The sequence below is a fragment of the Brachypodium distachyon genome, chromosome 4 (genome assembly GCF_000005505.3).
Source record: "Brachypodium distachyon strain Bd21 chromosome 4, Brachypodium_distachyon_v3.0, whole genome shotgun sequence".
Taxonomy (NCBI): Eukaryota; Viridiplantae; Streptophyta; class Magnoliopsida; order Poales; family Poaceae; genus Brachypodium; species Brachypodium distachyon.
Window position 1 is genome coordinate 3,497,972 of NC_016134.3, and position 24,281 is coordinate 3,522,252.

At 44.7% G+C, this 24,281-nt stretch overlaps 3 protein-coding genes and 1 non-coding gene across 5 annotated transcripts; 3 read left to right on the plus strand and 1 right to left on the minus strand.

Annotated features, from left to right (window-relative positions):
* The first annotated feature begins 346 nt into the window (after positions 1-346).
* Positions 347-2,787, plus strand: LOC100844731 (dof zinc finger protein DOF2.2). The gene is made up of 2 exons (XM_010238840.3): positions 347-966; positions 1,312-2,787. Exons 1-2 carry the CDS (start codon positions 916-918, stop codon positions 2,386-2,388), a joined length of 1,128 nt encoding a protein of 375 aa, XP_010237142.2. The 5' UTR covers positions 347-915; the 3' UTR covers positions 2,389-2,787.
* Positions 2,788-7,635: 4,848 nt separating this feature from the next.
* On the minus strand, positions 7,636-13,229 carry LOC100840368 (protein spotted leaf 11). Its single transcript, XM_003578927.4, has 4 exons — positions 12,798-13,229; positions 9,803-9,919; positions 9,280-9,714; positions 7,636-9,193 (listed from the first exon to the last, which is right to left on the minus strand). Exons 1-4 carry the CDS (start codon positions 13,128-13,130, stop codon positions 7,991-7,993), a joined length of 2,088 nt encoding a protein of 695 aa, XP_003578975.1. The 5' UTR covers positions 13,131-13,229; the 3' UTR covers positions 7,636-7,990.
* A 5,966-nt stretch (positions 13,230-19,195) lies between these two features.
* LOC100842187 lies at positions 19,196-23,796 on the plus strand. Of its 2 annotated transcripts, XM_010238841.2 has the most exons (6): positions 19,196-19,379; positions 20,040-20,195; positions 20,442-20,494; positions 20,768-22,115; positions 22,196-22,366; positions 22,688-23,796. In XM_010238841.2, the coding sequence occupies exons 2-6, from the start codon at positions 20,054-20,056 to the stop codon at positions 23,521-23,523; spliced, it is 2,550 nt and encodes an 849-aa protein (XP_010237143.1). In that variant the 5' UTR covers positions 19,196-19,379; positions 20,040-20,053; the 3' UTR covers positions 23,524-23,796. The 2 variants fall into 2 exon arrangements, with proteins under 2 accessions (XP_010237143.1, XP_024318779.1); XM_024463011.1 differs by lacking the exon at positions 19,196-19,379 and having other exon boundaries at positions 20,102-20,200.
* A 373-nt stretch (positions 23,797-24,169) lies between these two features.
* TRNAK-CUU lies at positions 24,170-24,242 on the plus strand. Its single transcript has one exon. It is a non-coding gene; the product is annotated as a tRNA-Lys (tRNA).
* Positions 24,243-24,281: the final 39 nt, after the last annotated feature.

Genomic DNA, 24,281 nt, shown 5'->3' on the forward strand with positions numbered 1-24,281 from the left:
AATATATCATCACTTGATACTGATCTCTTTCTCCAAATTAAGTAACCCGTAATTATGATTAAAGTGCACACACCAATACCGATCACATCAGACCAAACTTGTCTTGTCCTAGCAACATACATATACATGTGCACAGTACAGACATCCGTACACACACACATACACAAGAATCTGATTCTACCAGCAGGTGGTGGCTAAGCTAGCTAGCTAGGGATGCACCACAGGGCCCATCGAACAAACATTGGGCCAGGCAGTGTCAGGCCAAGAAGACCAGCACTTTGATTAGCTTTTCTTTTTGCCTTTGGATGTGTATAAATAAGGGGGGGCACCAGCAGCAGGAAGAGGGGCCTTCAGTGATCTGATCTCACACACCACTCATCTCATCCCTAGCTAGCGCTCCATTGCTAGCTGTGCCTGTGCTGTGCTGGAGCCACACACACCCTTGTTTCTTTAGCATGCCGTCTCTCCTCTCACACTAAGTTAGCTTACTCATCTCTCTCCTACTGTTAGGGTTTGCGCAATCAGTACCTTTTCCCGGCCGACCCCTCTCTCTATCTCATGACTCATGACATCCACCTCGACTAGCAATAGCTAGCCCAGTGTCACTCTCTTTGGATTGATTTCTCTCTCTATCCATGTTTGCAGAGAGCTTCTGTACATGTACTTGCTCATGACCCTCTCTTAGTAGCTAAGGAAATGCCACATAAATTATAAAAGGGAGAGCACTTGCTTTGGGAGAAAAGTTGTGGTTTGGTTTTCCCCTCCTCTCTCTCTCACACACACACTCTTCTTCTTCCTCTGTTTCTTCTTGCTTTCACTACTTGTCTTCTCAGCTTCAAACTCTCACAAAGTAGTAGTCACTGGGTAGTCAGCAAGGCAAGGAATCAGCTAGTACTGTCCAAGAATCACATCGCCATGGGTTTCTCCTCGTTCCCAATCTTCCTCGACCCTCCGAATTGGAGCCAGGTAAGCTAGTTAATTAATTGATCACTACTTTCTTCTCCAGCAATTTTTTGTTAATTTCAATACACAGATCATGTACCGTGATGAATTGGTATTACTCCATGCATAATTGATACGCTGTCAAAAAAAAAATCTTGATATGTGCTCGCGTTGGATATCCAAGTTCTATTACTTGATCGGTCTTTAATTTGTCGTGAATCCTTCTTCTTCTTCAAGAGCTAGCAAGCATCATGACAAAAAGAAAAGGGCCGGGGGATCATCCTAATTCGCAAAGCATGCATGTTCTTGAATATACCATGGCTTTAAACTTTATTTAATTTCGATCCTTGTAATGACATACGTACGCAGATGCAGCAGCAGCCTCTCCAGTGCCTGATGAGCGGCGGCGGCGGCAGCGACCACGACCACCACCACCATCTGATCCCTCCGCCGTCCAGCCAGCATCAGCAGCAGCTAGCTCCACTTCCCTGCAACAACAACCCCAGCAACACTAACACGGCAACAAGCGGGCCGCCGCCCTCCTCGCTGCAGCATCAGCAGCCCTCGTCCGGGGATCCGGCGGCCCAGCCCCTGGCCCAAGCCCAGGCCCCGTCGGCCCAGGTGGCGCCGTCGTCAGGGGTGACGTCGATGACGGAGCGGGCCCGGCTGGCCCGGGTGCCGCTCCCGGAGCCCGGGACGCTCCGGTGCCCGCGCTGCGACTCGGCCAACACCAAGTTCTGCTACTTCAACAACTACTCCCTGTCGCAGCCGAGGCACTTCTGCAAGGCCTGCCGCCGCTACTGGACCCGCGGCGGCGCGCTCCGCAACGTCCCCGTCGGCGGCGGCTGCCGCCGCAACACCAAGCGCTCCAACTCCAAGAAGTCCTCGCGCTCCAACAACTCCCAGTCCCAGTCGCAGGCCACGTCATCCGCCACGTCGTCCTGCTCCACGACCACCGCCACCTCCGCCAGCACCACCAGCGCCGCCGCCATGCAGGCGCTGCCGCACCACCTGGCACTCCAGCTGGACGCCTCGCTGGACGGGTACCATGGCCATCATGCCCAGCTGCAGTTTCTGCCGGCGTTCATGCAGCTGCAGCAGCAGCAGCAAGGGATGATGATGCAGCACGGGGGCCATGGCGGCGGGTACGGCCACTTCGCTGACGGCGGCGTCGGCGATGTGGGCTCCGCTGGACAGCAGCAGCTGCCGGACGGGTTCCCGAGGGGGATGGTGGCGTCGGGGTTGCTGGCGCAGCTGGCGTCGATCAAGATGGAGGAGCACGGCGTTGCAAATGGCGGCGGTGGGATTGGCGGCGGTGGGGGTTTCCAGCTGGGCCTTCAGGGAGCCCATGAGCAGTATTGGCCCGGAAGCGGCGGTGGTGGCGGCGGGTGGCCCACGGAGTTCCTGTCCGGGTTCAGCTCCTCGTCGTCGGGGAATGTCTTGTGACCGTCGGGGATATGCAATGCAATGCAATGCATGCATATATATATGCAGTATGCACCGGTGTTACTGAATTAGGTCCTCCCTGCTGCCTTAGTTTAAGTTTAGAGTTCAGTACTATGAGTACTATATATGTGGTATGGTCTTGTGTCGTTCGATATATCAGGATGGGCGTGTTGTTGGTTTATTTTAACCTTGAGTTATAAGTCGGCTAGAATGGTGTCTTTTTTTTTTACCTACTTGTGCCTGATTTCGTGGGTTTTGTGTAGTGGGGAATTACTGTTTCCAAGTTTGTTAAATGCACGCAAAAGGAGGGTGATATGATCGAGATGTGTGTTAGGGTACTTAACAATGTACGATGTTTGAATTCAATTACATGAGGAACTTGGTATGAAAACTTTCATATATAGTCTTGTCTAATTTGAATCGTCTCCTTTAAATTAAATTCAACCTCAGGCTTTCGATCACGTGTTGCTTTTGCTCGATCATTGAATCACACATTCTTGATTGTTGCTAAGACCGTTGTCAATGTGTGCGCGGAAGATTACTTGTCTTCTGCGACCTTGTTTACGCGCACTGAAAATTGTCTTGGCGGTTAAGACTATATGTTGGTGTTCATGTGAGAAACCAATTCATGGGTTTACCCTTTGATCACAAGGGGCTTTGCTGAAGCGTTTTGTTTAAAGGTCGCTCCAATTGTGTAACTAAACTAATAATACTCCCTCAAATCCAAAATGTCGTAGGCCGTTTGTCTAAATCCATGCTTTGACCAACAATTAAGTTTACTATATGTTGGTAATGTTATATAAAATTGATGTAACCAAATTCATATATCTTTGGCAGCATTTTCTTGTAATTGTTATTTTTTATAATAATTAATTAAAAATATTGGGCAAAGATTATGGTCACAATCAAGACATGCCCGAAGTTTCAAAATGGAGATATTATGCTTTACTAAAGGGGCAAATTGTCCTTCTTGCTAGCTACGGAGCTGAGGTTTATTAGAAACATATTAGTAGAGTAGGCCACTACAATCCTGTTGGGTTGATCCAATGGTGAAAACTTGTTAGAAGCAATTAATCTTTGGACACTCACAGTACGTGGTTAACCTCTCATATCGACTTTTATGCTAAAATCCAACAAGATCGTGTAAGTTTGATTATTTGGTCTAGATTCTCTAGCATAAATATACAAGTAGCTAGTGTGTCTGCCTAAATCTTGTCCCCAAATCTACAGGGATGACCAGTAGCTAGCTAGTTTTCCTAAAGCTAAGAGTCCAATATAATATGGCATCTTCTCTGGGTGATAGTATCTCACTGTGCGTTCAGTTACTGTATTTGTCCCCTACAATCCTTTCTTGATCTTGATGAACTAATTAACTACAGGGGTAGAGACACTTGAACTTGAGGCAAATCCAAAAGAGATAACTGAATTTCAGTTTGATTAAAAAAACATCATTACTTTGACCTACTTAGAAACCAAAATCTCTACAATTTTGGTGATTTAATTCGATCACCGAAAAACATCGTCTATCTGAAACCAAAACTTTTAGCACTTGCTGTGGGATATGGGAGATACGTAACTCGTGCGTACTTTGGTTTTCAATGCAGCATGCATTTCATTTGTTTACAAAAGTTCATCTAACTAACCTGCATATATAAGATGAGAGGAAGCTAGCCAGAGAGATAATGAGACGTCAAAACTAAACTAGCCACGTTCTGGAATACGCATATTTTGCCATTCAGCTTATTATGAGCACAACTGAGTTAACTCATTAGTTAAGCGAGTCGGGCAGCGTTGATGTTTTGACGCCCTGTGTGACCCACGAAATCCACATTATTCTTTCGCCGCGATAGTAAGGCGCATGTCATGATTGTAATTTGTTAAGCTCCCTGGTTCGAGTTTGCAGTAAATATATTAAGTGAGTAGATTTTTTTTGGTGAGTAATTAATGCTTGAGTGTATACGCTTTGTACTGGATATTTTCCCCAAAAGAAAAAAGAATAGCCAATCTAGGTTGGATCCAAGAGCCAAAATTTGGTAAAGCAAGCTCTGACGAATGCAGCCCATCGAGATCTGCATGTCCCGTTCTTCAGACAAATGTCTGAACTATATATTATACTAGAATGTAACTGCCATTAAACTAGCAACCTAAAGGCAGTCAATGACAGATCTCGCAGCAGGAGACGAACCGATCGAAACTTCAAAAGACGTCCGTAAGTACAAACACATTAAAAATGCATGGGACGCCAAGAACCTTTTTTCCTTCTCTTTTTTACAGAAAATCAAAGAATGATCGCTACACATGAACATAAAATAACCGATTTTTTTAAATAAAGTGCTGAAGGAGATGATGACATGAAATTCCGGGCACTCGATGAGGTGTGATCGATCGGCCGGACGAGGAACATTTGCTTGCTTTCCGGCCGTATCAAATTAATGATTGCGGCGTCGATCCATCCATCGATCATGGGTTCACACCAATCATGAGGTAGCTAGCTAGATATGTACTAGCTCACTGAACCATGTGCGAGATCGATTGACCTGACCTCAGGTTTTGGTGCCGGAAAAGGCATAAGACATGAAGAGAGGAATCCCAACAGAATGATCACTCACTTTGAGCCACATATTCTGCTGCTATAGTTGATTTTTGAAAACGTTAACATCATTAAAGGATCAACTTATGGAGTACGCGCTGGCGGGCTCGACGGCGACATGCTTATTATTATTGTCATGTGTACTTGAGTTTGTCGTTTTTACGATATGATTGTCCCTTTTGCTGTTCTTTAAGTTTTTCTTAACAGCGGAATCATAAGTTCTCGACCTCTAGCTATACATCATAGCCCCACCCCCTCCAACATATAGGACACGAACGTTTTTCAGAATTTAACTTTGACCAATAATTTGTCCACCTACATGCTCGTGATTGAAAATCGGTATTGTTAGATTTTTATTCAAAATAACTTTTTATGGTATGAATTTTGTATGAACTAATTAAATCTAGGTATAGTTAGACAAAGCATTGGCCAAAGCTAATTTTTAAGAGCGTGCATGCCCTATGTTTGAAGCGAATAGAGTATGATTCATGAAACCATAATTTATTTCAACGATCAATATATGACATGCATTAGGGCAAGAAAAATGGTCTTGTGGAAGAAAGATAATAAAATAAATAAACCGGCAAACACGTGTTGTCATGCCAAGGCAATTGGCCGGGACAATACACGTTGCTGGACCTGTGCGATTTGTTTCCGGGACAAGAATTAAGTTTGCATTGATATATGTTGGAAAAAAAGAGATTATATTAAGCTTGATCCAGTGTGAATGATGCAGGTAGCTAGAGCTAGCAGGAGTCACCATCAGAGGGAATCTGTGTGTTCTTTGGTAGATCTGCTTTCGCTAACTCCAATGCAGCTAGCCTAGCTAACTATTCCCCGGCCCTCTCTCCAGGAGGAGAGATTGAGGGAATAAAGCGGCCTATGCAAAATATCACATCAAAGAAAGAGAAAGAGAAGGCCCTGTTCCCCCTGGCCCCCCCACCCTATCCATCTAGACAGATCATACACAATCATGCAAGCATCTCCTCCCTCTACCTCTCTAGATCACTAGATCTCGATCTCTGAGATGTGAGAGCATTAGCAAATACTGCTGGAGGGAGAGACTGTGTGATGACAAAAGACGTGGGTCTCTGGAAGTTGTTACTAACTCGCATGCACATGTTTGTGCCTTGAGGACATGAAATGGGAGATTCATTCAAGTTACCAAGAAATTAACAACCGCCAGATTAATTAAGAATGGCCAACATTTTTTCTAAAAGTAAAGATGCCAAAAATTAATGTCGACTAACCAGCTAGCTTGCAGAAGAAAAAAAACGCAGTCGACATCTCCAAACTTTACCATAAACCTATCGTCATGAACAAAAATCCATGGACAATAATTAACAACATGGAATTAAACAATGAGTGTGCATGGTACTCAAAATCAACGCCTTTAAAAAGGAATCACTGCTCATACACTAATGCAAACGGGTTATCTTGTATATTCTGTTTGGAGTATAAGTTATAAACATCTCTGAATTTGATATAGCAAAAATAAAATAAAATAAAATTACAAGCCATTTTAAACGGGACAAACAAACATGCATGCATGCATGCGCGTCGTAGAAGAACTGATCAAACACGACCGTTCCATCGAGTTGCTGCTGCCCCCGCAACACTCCACAGAAAACCAGTCAAAAGGGATTAATGCAAACACATGGGACTATGGGAGACCAAATAGAAGCCTAGCTATAGCCAGTAGCCAAGGCTGCCTGACCGGCCGACCTGCATGCATGGAGCACAGACACCGATGCATTAGATTTCGCTAGCGCACCGGCCGGCCGGTGACGACACTGCGGCTGCCAGAGGCCACAGATCGATGCTTGCGACAAAACAGAAAGCGCAACGGAACAACCCATTTCTTTTTAATTTGTTTTTTTTCTTCTTCTCCTGGTGCTAGCTCCTTCTTCGTCGTCTTCCTGATCTACAGTTCGTTGAAAAAAAGCGAGCTAGCAGCGGCCGGCGGCTTGAGCTTGAAGCTTCATCTGCTGTTCAGATTCGGACCCTACTACTGTCATTGCGAGGGTAGGGGACCGTCCGTCTTTGCGAGCGTGTTTGGATTTTGTCAGAGATTCGGAAGCGCGTGACATGCATATGCTAGCTGCATCTACATTGTGCAAATTTGATCTACTCACTCTGTCCAACAAAAAATGTCTCAAATTTGTCAAAAATTAGATGTATCTAGATATATGACTTAGTATAAAAATGCATTCAACTTTAGTACTTTTTCCGATCCTAAATTGTTGTCGAAATATTACTTGTATAAATGTATCTAGACGTTTAAAAAATATATTCATATTTGACAAATTTGAATCAAGAATTTAGAATCAAAGAGAATAAAAATCAATACATCTTTGGTTGGACCGAGGCAGTAATTATTAATCTCGCGCCGCTTTTGATCACCTCCCCTGGGCCTGGGGTTGGGCCACCCACCTGTGCATGCAGGACCGAGCGCTTTAGTTATATGTTTAATTTCGTACTGTATGAAATTCCAGTAAAAGTCCTGAATTTGTCTACGAAATGACTGCGTTTTGTTGTGAAATTTGTCGTGTTCGGACCAAGCTTTGAGCCCTAGAGGCCGGCTGCGAACGCATGAGAATTTTAGATTGGAAAAGAGTGCATGCCGCAAGCCATGGAAAGCAGAGTCAAAGACACAGTAGAGGAAGATAAGACATTGTTCTGAGTAAATCCTTCATCAGTTCTCCTCTTTTACATTACTCATTGTTATTATTGCATCACATTGTCGCTACATGATTATATGAAATTGCAAATTCAGGAACTGTACATATCTCTCTCAAGTCTGGGATACTAGCACTCCGCGTGCCCACAAACCTGGCAGGAAGGAGTTTCAGCCAAAGAAGCCTCCATTTCGGAGGATCTCCACTGACACTTGGCTTATCATACTTACATATTATATAATTCAGCACGCATGAATTCTGATGCGCCGAATATCCCACTTTCGCTAGCATTATAGTAATGGAACGCTGGCATTGTAAACACTGATCGCCATGATCATAACAAGACAGGGTATTGAGGCACTGGACTGTCCAGCTGATCGGGGATCTCGCCTTCTTGGACCTGTACAGGGGCCTCAGGGAGGACCTGCACCAAGGCCGCCTGCAGCCGGGAATGGGATTCATGTTCCTCTTGTTGTTGGACCAGGAATCTGCTCATCCGCTCGAGCAGCTGAACTGCTTTCCTCTTCCCTCTATCGGTGCCATTCAGTGCCAGCTCCCGCAACGGGACCATGATCCCGCACTCATGTGCACGGGCTAAATGCACGAGCTGTTGCTCCCCACAGCACAGATGCAGCATCACAGCCGCAGCATTCTCTCTGTTTCTCGGTGACCCGCTTCCGATCAAGTCCACAAGCGCAGGAACAGGCTCTGCAGCTCCAATGGCTGCTTTGCCCTCTTGGTGGCTGGATAGTATCGAGAGTATCGCCATAGCCTCGTCCATGAGAGCTCCTGTAGGGTTGGTCACCAGACCCATGATTAGTGGCACAAGGCCAGCTCGTATCGCGCGGCCCTTGTTCCCTTGGTAAATGCACAAGTTGAAGAGGGCTGCTGCCGCGTCCTTCTTTCCCCGCTGGCTGCCCTCGCTTAGCAACACTACAAGGGCAGGGATAGCCCCTGTTCCCCCGATAATCACTTTGTATGCATCAACCACAGAGAGGCTAAAAAGTGTGGCTGCAGCATTTTCCCGGGCCTCCATGCTGCCATTCTTCAGCACATGGACAACGCTTGGCACAGCACCAGAGGACATGATGCTTGCCTTGTTGTCCTCATGTATGGAGAGGTTCAGAAGTGCAGTAACAGCATGTTCCTGAGTCCGCAAGTCAGATGAGGCGAGCAAACTCAATAGTAAGGGAATTGCACCAGCCTCAGCAATACAAAGTCGGTTGTGAGCGTTCCGCTTCGCTAGGAGGCGAAGCTCTGCAGCAGCTGACCTTTGCTCCTCCAGGTCTGGAGAGCATAACTTGGTTAAAAGAGCATCAATGTTAGCACGTTCACTTGGAGAGCATACCGGTGTCGGTTTGTCAGGCTGGGATGAGCGCTTGGGCGGTTCAACCCCATTCGTTTCACACCACTGAGAGATGAGACTTCTAAGGACATAGTTTGGTGTCAATGTCGTGTTCGCCATCCTTTGTTGTGTAGTTGGGCATGTATGGTGACCAGATGCTAGCCATTTCTCGATGCATGTCCGCTCGTACGTCTGCAAAAGATAAGAAAAACTACCTCAAAATATGTACTGACATTGCATTGGACTTTAGGAGTTTAGGTGGACACAGTTTAATTCACCTGGCCAGTAGCAACAATAACTGGATCTTTCATTAGCTCGAGGGAAATTGGACACCGGAATTCATCAGGAACGGCTATAGATTTCTGTTCCCCATTGGAATCCATTACTGTGGAAACCATAGGAGGGCCCATCTCAGGATTGCGGGTTTGCACAAAGTCCTTGATTTTCTTCAGTAGCATTGACATCTTCTCAATATGCTCTCCTGGATCCTGGCCACCACCGGATGCCACCATCTCATGCAGAGCAAGTGATTCTTGTGTGAGATCAATGATAGTCATCAGGTGTAGCTTTTCTGACAACCTTTCAAGGATAGCCTGTTCTGCACTTGGGTCATAGGTCTTGTTATACAGAGATAATAAGTCATTGTAGAACTCATCATCCGGCATATCAACCCGTTCTTTTGCTCTTTTGAGCTGTGCATGCACTAACTCAACCTGGAGAGGATTTTGTTAAGAAACACCCAAACTGTAGTTTAGTAAACAACAATTGAAAAGCTGTTCAGTTGTATATTACAAATCTTACCTGCTCTCTAACTTCATCTGATATATCCAGTTCATTGCACGGAAAATCGCACAATGCTTGCTCCAACTGAGCAATTACTTCCTGAAATTGCTTCATTACCCTGTCCCTCTCAAAAACCTGCAAGCACAAAAAAAAATTGATTTCAGTATGCAACCGGTTGGGACATAATGACACTGGAACAAGTAGTGCTTTGAAGAACATGCTCATAACAATATATTTTAAAAAGGTTGTCATGATATATTCGAGGTCAAGAGAACAGATATAAGCAGCAAAATAGCAACAATACCAGCAAGCTTATAAACTTTTCGATGCCTCAAAGACTGATTCAACAAGACTGTTGTGTGGTACATTTTTGGTGCATGTCCAATATCAATTCAAAAGCAAATGTGCGGCACATAATAAGTCACTCAATAATATTCACGCCCGAAACTAGAAGGAAACATTTCAGGACCATGAAGATTATGTTGAATGAGGGAAACCATACGCAAATAGATGGGCAGAAGAAAACATGTCAGAGATCAGCAGTAGAATAAAAGTTCACAGTATACTGCAGTAGGATATTTCCCTACTGTTTTTCATAAAAAAAGAATAACGGGGTGTATCGTGGGCAATCCAAACCTAGAGCCCTCTATCTTCTCCTCTTTTTGTGCATGAAACATTAGTTCCTTGGATGGATCTGGACAAATGATTCTAGGTGTGGTGGTAATATATCCCATGAGAAGAAAAATAGAAGAAACTAAGGAAAAGCCAAAGTAAGATGCCAATTTAGCTATTACGAAGTAATGTGGGGGAATACGATCAAACATCAAAGTAATATGGTGCATATATCAAATTCTTGTTTTACCAAAAGGCTGGTCATCACATTTATATTTTTTACTTGATAATCTTCTCCTGCACATCTTATGTCCTGGTGGATGCTACTGTTTGAGGTAACGCAGGTACTATATTATATCCCAAACCTAAAGGACACAATGAAATACCCAAGCAAGAGTCCAAACATCTAAAGTATCTTCTGTATTGATGTTTGATAATTTGTTAGTATTTCTGTATAAATACAGCGCTACCGATTGCGCTTGTCAAGAATTATTCAGGAAATAATAAGTGCATAAGCCAAGATGACTAAGCACCATGGTCCATGGCCCCCCCTAAAATGTACTGCATCTGTTCCTTTTTATAAGACGTCCTAGCTTTGGCCTAAGAATTCTTAAAATTTGACCAGGTTTACACAAAAACCTACCAACATCTATAACTCTAAATTAGATTTATTAAATCCGACATGATATATATCTTTGGCATACTTATTTGATATTGTAGATATTAGTATATTTTTCTATAAACTTGGTAAAACTTTCAAAAGTTTGACTTAGGACAAAGCTAGAACATCTTATGAAAACGATCAGGCGCAGTACAAATTATGTGAATGGACCTTCAGACATGAACAGTTGCCAGACTATGAAATACCTTAAATTTGAAATCAGGTAGGGATTCTATTGGGTAGTAAGGAATGTATTATTTGAACAAAACAAAGACCAAACCCTGAACCTAAACCAATTACTACTCGGAAGATCCAAAACCTACCTAAGACCCCCCAAAATATAAATGTATCAGTAAGACAGTAACCCAGATTGGAAACAATACTGAAGGACTAGTAGCATCTCTATGGGTAATAGGCTAGCTCCATTCGGAGGTGAAATCATTAATTAATAGATTAAGTAACGGGTTTCAGGAGTGGTAGCAGAAATGTCAAAAAGGAAAGGAACCACCAGGTTTGATTCAAACAAACAAAGTAAATTGTCATAGTGATGAGAAGCCTGTATCTACCAAACATTCACCTCCATTCTAGCTACTGCATCATCCATATGTACAGTGATACAAGATAACATCACAAGTTTGGTAGAACATGGTACTCATGAGTTTGCAACCGTATGTACCTGACACAAATTTGGTTACAGATATGCAAAACCCAAAGTCCAAAAGAGATACTCCCTCCATCCGGAAATAAGTGATGCAGATTTGTATAAGAATCTATACAAATCCAAGTCACTTATTTCCGGACGGAGGGAATATAAAGGTAGTAATTTTAGCACCACGATTTATTAACAATAGCTGAATACTTCAAAGTTCAGATTGTTCAAGCAAAAACAATCACAACCATGACCAAAGAACAATTCAGAAGTTTGAACAGTATGCAATAGTCAGAAAGCAACAAAATGGTCACATTATTCACGACACAGTTCAAACCCACAAGAACCACCCTTTTTCCCCTTGGAAAGACATGACATGAGCTAAGTGCACTCGTTGATCATATGTAAAACCACCAATTACATAGATACAACGAGGAATGAAGACATGAAGAGTTCACATTTGAACATGCAAAGAAACCACCAAAATTGACCGGAACTGTGGGAACAACCAGCCGAATCATTTAAGCCATAGTTTTGAGAAAGTTAATTGTTATCCTAGTGGGATGAAGCATCTCAAGATCAACAATTTGATGCTTGTTCCAGAGATATTACCAAAGACAGAAGAGGAAGAACGATCTGATTGATCACTCCCAAAATGCATCGATTTGGACTAAAAGTACATCTTTTAGCGAATAGAAAAATAAACATCAACACAGAAGAATCTACAGAATAAAAACACTGGATCATCCTAAGACTATTGTAGAAGAAAATGTAATAAGCTCAGGAAATTGAACAGTAGGTTCACAGAACAGAATTAGATCCTACTTGTTAGTTAAGCAAGGCCACAAACAATATGCAGATCAAATCACAATTCTGATCCAAGAATCTAAAGCCTCTTGTCTCTTTAAAATATCACAGGATACTGAAGCTAATTGGTTAACACAAAGTAACAAAAGCTTAAAAGCTGCACTTTTCCATTTAAAATATCAACAATACTAGCGAATCATGCATCCAATCCGCTCGAGAGGGCGAATCAAAACGAAATTAAGAACCGCTCCCGTGTAGGCAGGTAGGGGGGGCAAGCGCCATACCAAGGAGATCCTGCTCCCCTCGCGGCCGAGCCGGAGCAGGTCGAGCGCCTTCTCCAGCGCGTCGGCGAGCGGCGCCAGCGTCTTCTCCTCCCCATCCTCTTCCTTCTCCGCAGGGGCACGGCGCTCGCGGAGCTCCTCGGCGAAGGGGCCGAGGAGGCGAATCCTGCGGGACAGCGCCAGCAACGGCCGCTTGTACGCGTTGCGGTACTCCCCGGCGGTGGAGCAGGTCGTGGCGGCGTCCACCGCCTTGGCCACCCGCTCCGTCGCCGTGGCCGGGCGCGGCGCCAGGGCCACCCCCTCCCCCTCCTCGTCCTCCTCGCGGTCGCCGGCCATGGGGAAGGGAAATCAAGCGGGGCAGCAGCAGTAGCAGCCGCCGCGTCTGGGGATCGATCGGGTACTCGGGTCGGCGGCTGCTAGTTGGCAGGGGCGATAAATAAGCGGTGGCTGGAGTCGTCGGGCCGGTCAGCGTCTTGGGCTGGCCTGGTCGTCGTCTCCTTCTTCCCTTCCTTCCACGGCAGATCTCGACTTTTTCCTTTTACTTCCCAACCCCATTTCCACTCCGTGCAGTGCAGTGCAGTTTACCCCGGCCGCCAAATTCGCCAATACCAACCAACCGGTGATTATTGACTGGTTTATCGTGCAAAATTCGGTGGAAAACTATTCAAGAACCGAGACGTTTGTGACGAATTTCTGGGTGGTGATTCGGCGATCGACTAATCGCGTGGACTCAAATTGACCAGAAATTTCACTGACTCAAATTTCAGGACTCTATCTGCTACTCACTCCGACCCATATTAAGAATTTTCTACTCCCTCCGCCAGACAAAGAATGTCTCAAATTTGTTAAAATTTGGATATATTTAGACACTTACTGTATAAATGCATTCAAATCTATACCTATCTAAAAAAATACGGACCGTTTCCTTCACCGTCGTCTGTCAAGCTTCCCAAAAAAATGGCCCCCCCAAGATTGCATATATATTAGGCCTACTAAGCCGGCTGGCCCGTTACCTGCACCGAATTGGATTGGAACTCCGCGAGGAAATTCATCGCCAGCTGGATCGTTACGAGAGTCAGGCAACAACTCCGAATCTAACGAGAAAAAGATCGCTCCACCGAAACACTAGGGGAGTCGGAAGATGAGACCTGATCGGGCACCCATCGGGCAGGGAATCGAAGCCACGGTCGTCCCCTCTGTGTCCCAGGCGTGGCCACAAGGCTGGTCCTCTCTTCCGTTTCCCAGCCATGGTTGTCTCCTCCTAGGACTAAATTACACGAGGAAATGACGAATTGTTAGAAGAAGCTGATGAGACAGACCGCGAGAGAGAATGGTGACGGCGCCTAGGGCATAGTAGAGAGAACGAGAGATGATGGGCGAGTGTGGAATGAGAGATGGGAGAAGGCGCCTCGATACCTTTCTTCTGTGAGTCAGACTAAGCGAGAGAGATGGCGAAACATTCTAAGTTGATGGGTCATCGAGTCACGGCTACTGGGCCAATTTTGCACTTTGTCTTTATTTATTTTTTACAGCAGGTTTCATCCGTTAATTCTTATTGCATCAAAGATTACACATATTATATAATAAAAATAATATTTATTTAATTAAAATATTAATTAGGCGACGCATCGGGTATCCATGGGTATAAACCTATACCCATACCCTACCCATGACTAATCACGCGAGCCATCGGGTATACCATGGGCGTAAATGTCCACCCTTATCCTATCCACTTGGGTCGGATATCCGCGGGTGAGTTGCCACATTTAATACTTGTCGGCCATATAAGACGGACTCCAGCCGCCACGCAGAGACATGACTACGAGCAATCAGATAACCGAGAGACCAACGACGTCAAGTCGTCTGAACTGACCACAAGCCAGATCCGCCGAACAACTCGATCAAATATTTGAAAAAAAAATACACGTGCACTGCCAGTTTATTAATTAGGCTTGATTTAATCTAATATTGATAAGCTCCTTCAGAAAAAAAGGAAAATCAGAATAATCAAATGTCTATACTCATAAACGAACATCGAGCTGCCAAACATAAATTTGTTGCCACTTCTAACTCTTTGTTTTAACGGCTGAAGTGAGATAGTGGAAAGAACTAAAAAAATTAAGTGATTCCGTCTCAAAACTTTTTTGACCGGGTGATGTTATATAATTTTCAGAAAGAAGTGTATTGTTCTATTTTGGGAGACTAGAATATAGAGACACAATCTTCGGAAGAAACCTTTTTTAAAGCGATATTTGGAGATCGTTAAAGAAGAGCAAAGAGAGGTTTTGATGCATGTTTTGAATGTATCATTTTATTTTGTTGTTCCGTTACAATGCACGGACATTTCAACTAGTTTAGTCAAGTTGAGACATCTTTTGTTGGACGCAGGGGCGGATCCAGGACCAGGGCTGCCGGGGCTGTAAGGTCCTGTCCAACATCATTTACTTATATTTACATGGCTTGCATGAAGATTAAGGCTATAACATGATAAATATGATTAATCAGCCCCCCTCCACACTATATACATAGGATTAGCGCCTCCTACCCTTTTGTCCAATCTCTAGATCCGCCACTGGTTGGGCGGAGGAAGTACTACATGTATATAAACGTTTGTTAGGCATAAATACATTTATGTTTGGACAAATTTGAGTCATTTAATATGAGACCGAGGGATTACGTAAGAGCCGGTGGATTGATATCTGCATGATTCATCTCACTTTTTTTTTCCTGTCATTCGGTCCAAAACTCAAAGCACATATTATAGCGAACGGTTGAGAAATCAACATACTTCTAACTTAAAAAGCATACGACTTATTTTCTACTAAGAAACAAGGTACAAATTCAGAGAAAAACTTCTATACATGGAGACGAAGGGAGTACTCCTGCCACTCCAGCAGGCAAGTTACTGATTTGGACGAGCGACCAGACGCGGTTTAGATCATGTCATCATCGAACCGATATAGAACGTACATGACCGAGGAATCGCTTGCGCCACGGCTTAATTAGCCAAGAACGTGTATGTACACAGAAGAAGCAGTGGCCGCTAAGCATAGAGTGGCCGGAGAAAAGTCAAAATTGGTCCAACTTCCTCAGCAGAAGGCACATATCATTTGTCAGTGTGCTCTGACCGGGAACAAAAGAGAGTTTTGTTCTTGGCGGGATCAAATTGCATTCCCCCAAAATCGCAACTTGAAGTTGACAGCTAACAGATCTATGACGCGGATCGGAGGCCGTTTTGAGCGTATAAAGGATTCCGTTCTTCTCGTGGGAGAGATGTTTGTGAACCTCGCTATAGCTAAGCTCGCGCTGCAAATACACTTGTTCTCAGGAGATAGTTTTGGACAAAACAGTCAAGAGTCAAAGTCGAACCAAACACGCACACGCAGTTGGCCAAACTTGCCAAATGACACGTCACGGGATGCTAACGGAACGTTTGCCTAGCTTTTTTTTTCTTTGACAGCGGGACGTTTGAGGTTGCTCTTCTTTCTTTTGGTGTTTTTTTGTTCTCCCGTAAATATTCGTGAACATGTTAACTTCGAATGATCTTAATTTTTTTTCTCGTCTAAAAAATGACAGAGTTTCGCCATAGCGCCTTGTCAGGTTGTCCAGAGGTTAGATTGATCCTTCTCCGTCAGCTCCACTTACCGCCTGTTCTTCGTCGCCAACACTCGTTTCGCCTGTACGAAGCCAATTTGGGAGTCTAAGGCCCCTATGAAGTGCAAGTTCTTCATGTGGCTCGCCGTCCACAAACGCTGCCTCACCGCCGACAACTTGGCTCGCAGGGGCTGGCGTCACGATCCTCGCTGCTCCCTCTGTGCTACTGAAGATGAAGACTGCACTCATATTTTTGTGCATTGCCATTTCACGCATCAGATTTGGCTCCGGTTAAGGTGTTGGTCAAAGGCGGTCTTTCCCATCCCTGACTCCTCCTTTTCATGCTCTGAGGACTGGTGGATTATAGCCAGGAATCAAGCCCCCAAGCAGCTTCGAAGGGATTTTGATACCTTCGTCATTTTAATTCATTGGCGAATTTGGAAGGAGCGCAATTCCAGGATTTTTCAACAAGAGGTTAACAGTATTGATCGAGTGTTTGAGCTTATTATAGACGATCTCCAGTCTTGGAGAGCTGCCAGTTGTGTGGTTGCCCTCTAGTAATAGCTACCTTGTGCTTTCTGTAGCTTCTTTTTTTTTCCTGTGGTGTTTATTGTGCTGCTGTAAACCAGCTGTTCTAGGCTGATTGTTGAGTTGTATGCTCTGTTGTACTGTTACTGTTTCTTTCTTCAAATAAAATTTGGCCAACGGCCCTTCGAGAAAAAAATGACAGAGTTTGTTCTACTCCCTCTGTCCAACAAAAAATGTCCCAAGTTTGTCGAATGTATGTAGACATGGCTTTGTGTATAGATACATTCAAATTTAGTCAAAGTTGAGACATCTTTTGTTGGACAGAGAAATACAATTTTTGGAAATTTTATCACATAACCATAACTTTTGTGCTAATCTGTTACAAAAAACCCGTAATTTGTCAGTCAAACAAGTTAACCGTATATCTGACTTGCGAGGCCCACACGTCGGTCTCTATACTTGAAATAAGCTATGTTTTAGCTCGTGTAATACGGATCTTCCCGGTTCTGAAAAAGTCGCCTCTTGTTACTCGCCTTGTCTCTCGTCGGGCTTGGTGACATGGAGGCGAAATGACTAAGTCGAACCAGCGGACCATGCGGATGAAGTCATATGGCTCCAGCCGTCACTACTGCAAAACGGTCTATATCTCACGGCCCATCAGTAACGGGTCCGGCACAACCGTTACTGATGAACAGAGCGGAGTCTGTCCGTCCCCGCCCAGCCACGGATGTACCATCATTCCTGAGATCGAGAGCGATCAGGTCGGTTGCGGCCAACAACGTATAGATCGATGCGTGTTCCGAGTAGGAGTCCGATTTTCTTTTTGTGCCGTGCAGAGAATTGACGGACTCTCTGTCGACTCTCGATCGACAACGCAGTCTCTCTCTATATATATCCCCCTTTTTTTCCCTTTGATTTCAAGCGATCGAGACGCTAGATCAGCAAGGAGCAGCAAATTCCACTGTGCATATGCAAGCGCTGTAATCTAACACCACTGCGCAGTTCTTGCTTGATGGTTCTGTTTTCTTCTTGTAGCAATGGCGGGCTGGGAAACGTGTCTTTGAGCATCTACGAAATTGAAATTTCATTTCACTTGCATTGCTTGGGGTTTAGGTTCAGGCCCATGGCCTAGCGCTACTGTACATGGCTAAATGACAGTTATCTTATCTACCAGGCCTTTGCAAACAACCATGGCCGGTCATACCGGAGAAGAAGACATGCACAGGTCGGGGGATAAGCACTTTTATTTCCTTTTGTTACAAATTTCTTCACTTGAGAATAACACGTACTATGTAAAAAAAATCGTTAGTTGGAGTACAATTTAATCAGCTAGTACCAAGTACCAACAGAGAAAAAAAAATCGATCTACTCGTAGACGGAGAAACTTCATGACGGCGATGGCACCAACGACAAGAAAATTACTCCGGCGGCGTGGCGGAACCACGTCGCCGTCACCGCCATCCCCGCCGCGGCGCTTCGTCCGCTTCCTCTTCTTCCTCCAGTGCGGCGAGACCTCCCGATCCACCCTAGGCGCCCCGGGGCACACGCCCGTCGCCCGCAGCCGGTGTCTCGGCGACGTCGGCGTCCTGTACCGCCCTTCCTCCTCCTCCTCCTGCCTCACGCATTCCGGCGTCCGCAGCCGGTGTCTCGGCGACGTCGGTGCTCCGGGTCCGGGGCACGCGTCCTGGTAGCCGGGCGAAGTTGGCGTCCTGTAACAAACTTTTCCCTGATCCACCCGCAGCCGCGGCGCTCCGGGGCACGCGTCCGGCGCCGGCAGCCGGTGGCGGGGCGACGTCGGTGTTCTGTACCCAGCTTCCTCCTCTGTACTCTCCGGCGAGCAATCACCGCTAATGGCGTCACTTCTCTCCACCATCGGAGAGCCGCGGCCTTCGCCGTCGTAGGAGGCTGGCAGAGCCAGGACGGCAGCTTCCTCCTCCTCCGGCGGCGCCATGGGAGCCGTGTTCCTGGGCTTCGCGGGCGGGCTCTTCAGGCGACTCCAGAATCCAGATCGATCGAGGCGTGTGTGGGTTGGGATTGTTTGATCTTTTATTTTTATATATATACAGGAGATCGGCATGGCGGTCGATCCGATTTCAGTCAGTTACAGATACTTTTCCTTTTTTCCCGGAGGGAATCGAATTCGAGTCGGTTGGACTCCGTGGGCCGACATCTTTTTAACTGGGCTCCCAAAACCAGCGGCCCGTAGGCGCTGATTCCGCTTGGTTCCTTCGTTTGCTTGAGCCGACCAGGAGCTTTGCCCAGGAGAAAAGAGAGAGGAAGAGCGCATTCCTCTCGCCGCCTAGTTCACGCGCCTCAGTTTAGTTTGTTTCGCTAGGCGAGGACAAGGGGGGAGAAACAAGAGAGAGAAAATAGCCATTAGCCAGCCCGCCCATGGAGGGCAGCAGCTCCATTCCCCTTCCCGCATTGGACATCCCGAGAAAAGAGCGCTCCTCCCCTGCCCTGGTACGGCGATCTCTCGCTGTTTCGATCCCCTTTTTTCTTGCCACTTGATTGATTGGTCCCCAAGAATCTTGCTCTCGGTGGTAGGCATGGTGATTATTACGATTGCATTTGATCCAGATGTATCTGCCGATTCCTTGAAAATTTTGTTGTTTGATGGGTTATGGGCCTTGGATTGATCAATGCTAAGGAATCCGCATCGCGTTTTCTGATTTGGGGAACTTTTGGCCCCCTCCTAGTTAAGGAGATGATTATTTGTTCACGGATTTACCGTTACCCACTAATTAGCTGTTGGGTATCCAACATTAACCACAAAAGGTCACAGCTTTTTTTTAATGTTCCAACAGAAAATTAACAGGCATTCATCTCATGCAACTTTTCTTCAAGGAACTTGAGACAGGATATGCTATTCGATTTATTTTCAGCATATTTTGCATTTGATTTTCATTAAGGAACTTGAGACAGTATAACTAGCATTGTGTATCGATTCCTCAAAACAAAATGGATATCGTGGACATGTCTAATACCAATTTTGTTTTTCTGTTTGTGTTTGTGGTTGAGTGTTTGATGGATATTGAAACATGGGAATATCAATGTTTTGGGCTTAGCTGCAGGTGTCCATTCCAGGGTTCAGGATCTAACTACCCTCTGCATTGCTTTCAGCTTTCGCCAGAACAATGGCGGAGCATAGGCCGTTTGATAGGCGGAGAACAGGTTGCCTCGAGGGCCTCTTCAATTTCCTTGCCCTCAACCAAAAATTGCAAATGCCAAAAATGATTGCGTACCGGAAGCATGGGGAAGGAAATAGCAATACACTCAGTAAGGTCCTGCATTCTTCCAGCTGCAATTTTGCAGTGTTCTGAAGCTTTAGTGCGTCTACATGGTTGCACATATTAGAACTAGAGTTCCTCACACGTTCCTTGTTTCTGATAGGATCTTGGTATAGTTGTATTGTGGCTCATATGTGAAAGTTGGTTGCCGAAAGGCTTGACTGCAATACACACATCTTTCTTCGATTATATAAAGTTGTAATGTGTATGCTATTTCTTTTTACCTCTGATGCAGGAGTAAAAGTTCCGAAGCCCAGGAACGGCACAGAAGAAGAAGAGACTGCTCCGGTATGTGCTCAAATTCAGCATCTCATTTATTTAAATTGTAAGGACGTAGGCTTCAAGAGGTATCCACTGCTAATGAATTGATGAATTCCACCATATCATTCATATATTAGCAATAACAGAAAGCCACAAATATGACTCGGAAGTCAAAGATGTTATGTTTTCAATCTCTACAAAACTCAAGACCTGCATGTTTGTTTTCAACTAATTGTTCCTTATGGAGAAGCACAGTTTTGGAATCCCGTATTAATAACTTACTGCGATCCTAATTCTCAGAAGGAAGCTAACATCGTTTCTCCAACGGCAAAGGGCAGCATGTTTATGTGGAAGACACTCTTGTTCAAGAAGAAAGCACCCAAGAAAGACCAAAAGAAGAGTGACTCGCATGCCAGCTTGCCATCATCATCATCACGTTTGATGCGATCCAGCTCGATCCATCATTCAAAATGCTTTGATTATTCTGTTCCTGATGAGTTGGCCTCCCAGTACCAGAGAATGAATGAATCGACCTTCAATGAGACAGGCCCTAGTCAAAGTGCACCAGGGTCGTCACATGATAGCCCTCGAGTTCCCATTTTTCAGGAGTCGTCCAAGGTTTCTGCTAGCATTAGTGGCAAACGTAGCCTAGACGCAAAAGCACCTCAACTTCATATTGAAAATGAGGCCTCCTCTAAGCAGAAAAGCCATGATGATCCAACACATCACTCAAAGGAGTTCTTGGATTTCCTTGAATTGTTCAATGCACACAGGGAACTGTTTCTTAAGATTCTTCATGATCCTTCGTTGTTAGTACCGCCTGAACAGAAAGAGCAAGAAGCTTGCTCCAGAGGTGCCACACCTTTGAGCAAATTAGAATCATTTCCAAGGCCAGGAGGATCGTCAGGGAAACGCAACCCTATATTTGATTGGAGTGACAGTGGGAAAAGCAAAAGGGCAGAAATCGAAAGGTCACCCTCAAGGTCTAAAGCTGACCTAGAAGCCTCAAAAGTCATCAGTACAAGAATGCCTGCTGGTGTCGAAGCCTCAACGGCTTCTCTTGTGGAATCAAGAAGCCTAAAGAAAGCTCGAACCACTTCAAACCGTTTTAAAGCTATAAGTAAGAAGATCAAAGATGTCGTAAAGGAGAATCGGAAAGAGCTTGCTCGGATTACCAAGGATGGAGTATTTCATAAAATGCCATATGGACAAAAGAAGGATGAATTAAACAAGAGCCCATCCACGAAGAAATTTGTCCAGGAGGAGAAACGAATACGAAAATCATACTCTATTGCAGAATCAGTAGACAAGTACTCAACACTGTATGAGTCCATCTCGAGGGAGTCAAAGATCTCTCGAGAAAGACCAAGTACAGCGCTGGAAGACGATGCAAGCTTAAAAGATAAGAAGGCACCGATGCACATTAAAAGAATAACTTCTCTTCCAGAATTGCAGTTATATTCACCTCACAGAGATGATCTAAGTGAACCTCCAGATTCTAAGATTGTGCCAAAAACTTACTATATGGAATCTGATCACTTCTCTTCACATCGAAATGATTCCTTCAGTATCTACACCGAAGAAAATTTCTACCCTGAAGATACTATTGAAAGAATGGCACATATTTACAGTGAACAAAATGATGGAGGTACGAAGGAAAAAGGAAAAATTACCCAGGGAAGTTCATATAAAAAGATTGCTTACTATTATTTCTGGTGATTTTTGCAGAAGGTGCTTTCCTTGGCTCTGTGGAAGAGGATTTACGCAGCATCCTTCGAACTCCCAGTTTTTCTTCTTTTGATCAGTCTTTCTCCCATCGCCGCATAAACAGCTTACCTTCTTTTGATCGGTCATTTTTTCAAGATCGCAGTTGTAGTTTCACAGACCATTCTGTAGCAGGTAACGTATAATGAAACTTCAACCTTTCTATTAAACATAACGGACAAGTAGCAGACTTTCCTGGTATAATTTTCTAAACACAGGTTAGCCTTCTAAGTTGAGCTCGATTTGAAATTATAGAGCACCAGTTGTTTTTTCTACATATCACTTTTTTGATGGAAATATGGAGTACCTATTTTCCCAGCTATATTTTCTATGCCATGCTAAAAGTTTTAAACTCATAGCTTTCATGCAGTTTTACAACGAGTATATTTGTAACACCCCTGTGGCACTTTCTTTTCTAGAAAGATTTTGACACTTGTTTTCTTGACATATATTCAGATTCAGAGCCAACATTTGAACACATGCAACTTGAGGATGATGAGTGGTTGGTCAAGCCATCACAGCTTTCAGGAGAATGTACTGCCAGTTTCAAGGATGATCAGTGGTTAATTAGGCCACTGCATCCCTCAGGCATCAATGCTACTGATCATCAGGATGAAGAGTGGGTGGTCGAGACACCACGACTGATAGGTGCCAATGCTGCCGAGGATGAAGAGTGGCTGGTCAAACCAGCGCAGAATTCGGAGTTCCAATTTATACATGAATTTGCCGAACAAGATGATGCAGGGTCCTTGCACATTTATGTCAATGACAAGAATGAGGCTGATTTCCAGTATGTGAAGGACATACTCAAGAAATCCGGGTTCAGTTGTGGCGAGGCTGATTGGTATGCATCTAACCAGCCAGTCAGCCCAGTGATCTTTGAGGAGGCAGAATGCTCACAGGAACTCGAGATGGCCAACGACGAGCCTCATAGCATCGTCAGGCGCATGCTCCTGTTTGATATCATCAACGAGGTCCTGATGCACATCTACGACTCTTCCCTGGTCAATGGTGCATGGCATTCACGCTTCGACCCGCGTACAAGACCGATACCCATGGGGTCCCATGTCCTTCAGGAGGTGTGGGCGAATGTTAGCTGCTACCTGAGCCTGCAGTGGAAGCCGAACCAGGCAGTGGGCGACATCGTGGCGTATGATGTCACGCGGAAGGACAGCTGGATGAACCTGTTGTATGACGCTGAGTGTGTTGCGCTGGACCTCGAGGATCTGATGGTGGAGGACCTCCTGGACGATGTTGTTCTTCAGATAGTGTTGATATCTATTGACGAATGAACTCTAAGAGCGAATCTTATCTGGACAGTAGTGTTTAGCATCGTGTTAATGAATTTGTTGCACATATCATTATACCAGAATTGTCATTCTGGTGAATGTAGTAGGATTTAGCAATGCATAGATGCTTCTAGACATGGAAACTAGAAATAGGCAGGAGGTAGATAGCAGATACCTGGAATAGAATATTTGACTCGCAGATCTTAGAGATGTGCTTGATGCCTTGATCTATACTTGTATTGTATACCTGTATAGTCACCAAACTTTTACAGACCACTTTATAGTTCCTACTGGTATATGGTATAGTAACCTTATTACCTGAATGTCCTGAATACTAATATGCTGGAGTTCATCCTTCCTGAACATTTGAACAATCGTTTTCTGAAACTGGCATGAATTAAATATTTGTGACCTTTTGATCTTTTTCTGGTGATATTACCCGTTCATTCCAGCATGATACTACATTAGAACAAGAAGTTACTGCAGTGAGACCATTTATGGATTTCTAGATGGTGTCGCTTTCGCCTGTAATGCTGAGTTAATTTCTCGCAAAAAAAATGTTGAGTTACTGGCTCACTGTTCTTACTAGACATTCTAATTAAAACGGAAAACCCATCCAAATAACACATTTGTGTCCCACTGAACACAAGCCCGTCTAGCTCAGTTGGTAGAGCGCAAGGCTCTTAACCTTGTGGTCGTGGGTTCGAGCCCCACGGTGGGCGATGATGGTTCATTTTATTTACCATTTCCTTGTTCATTTT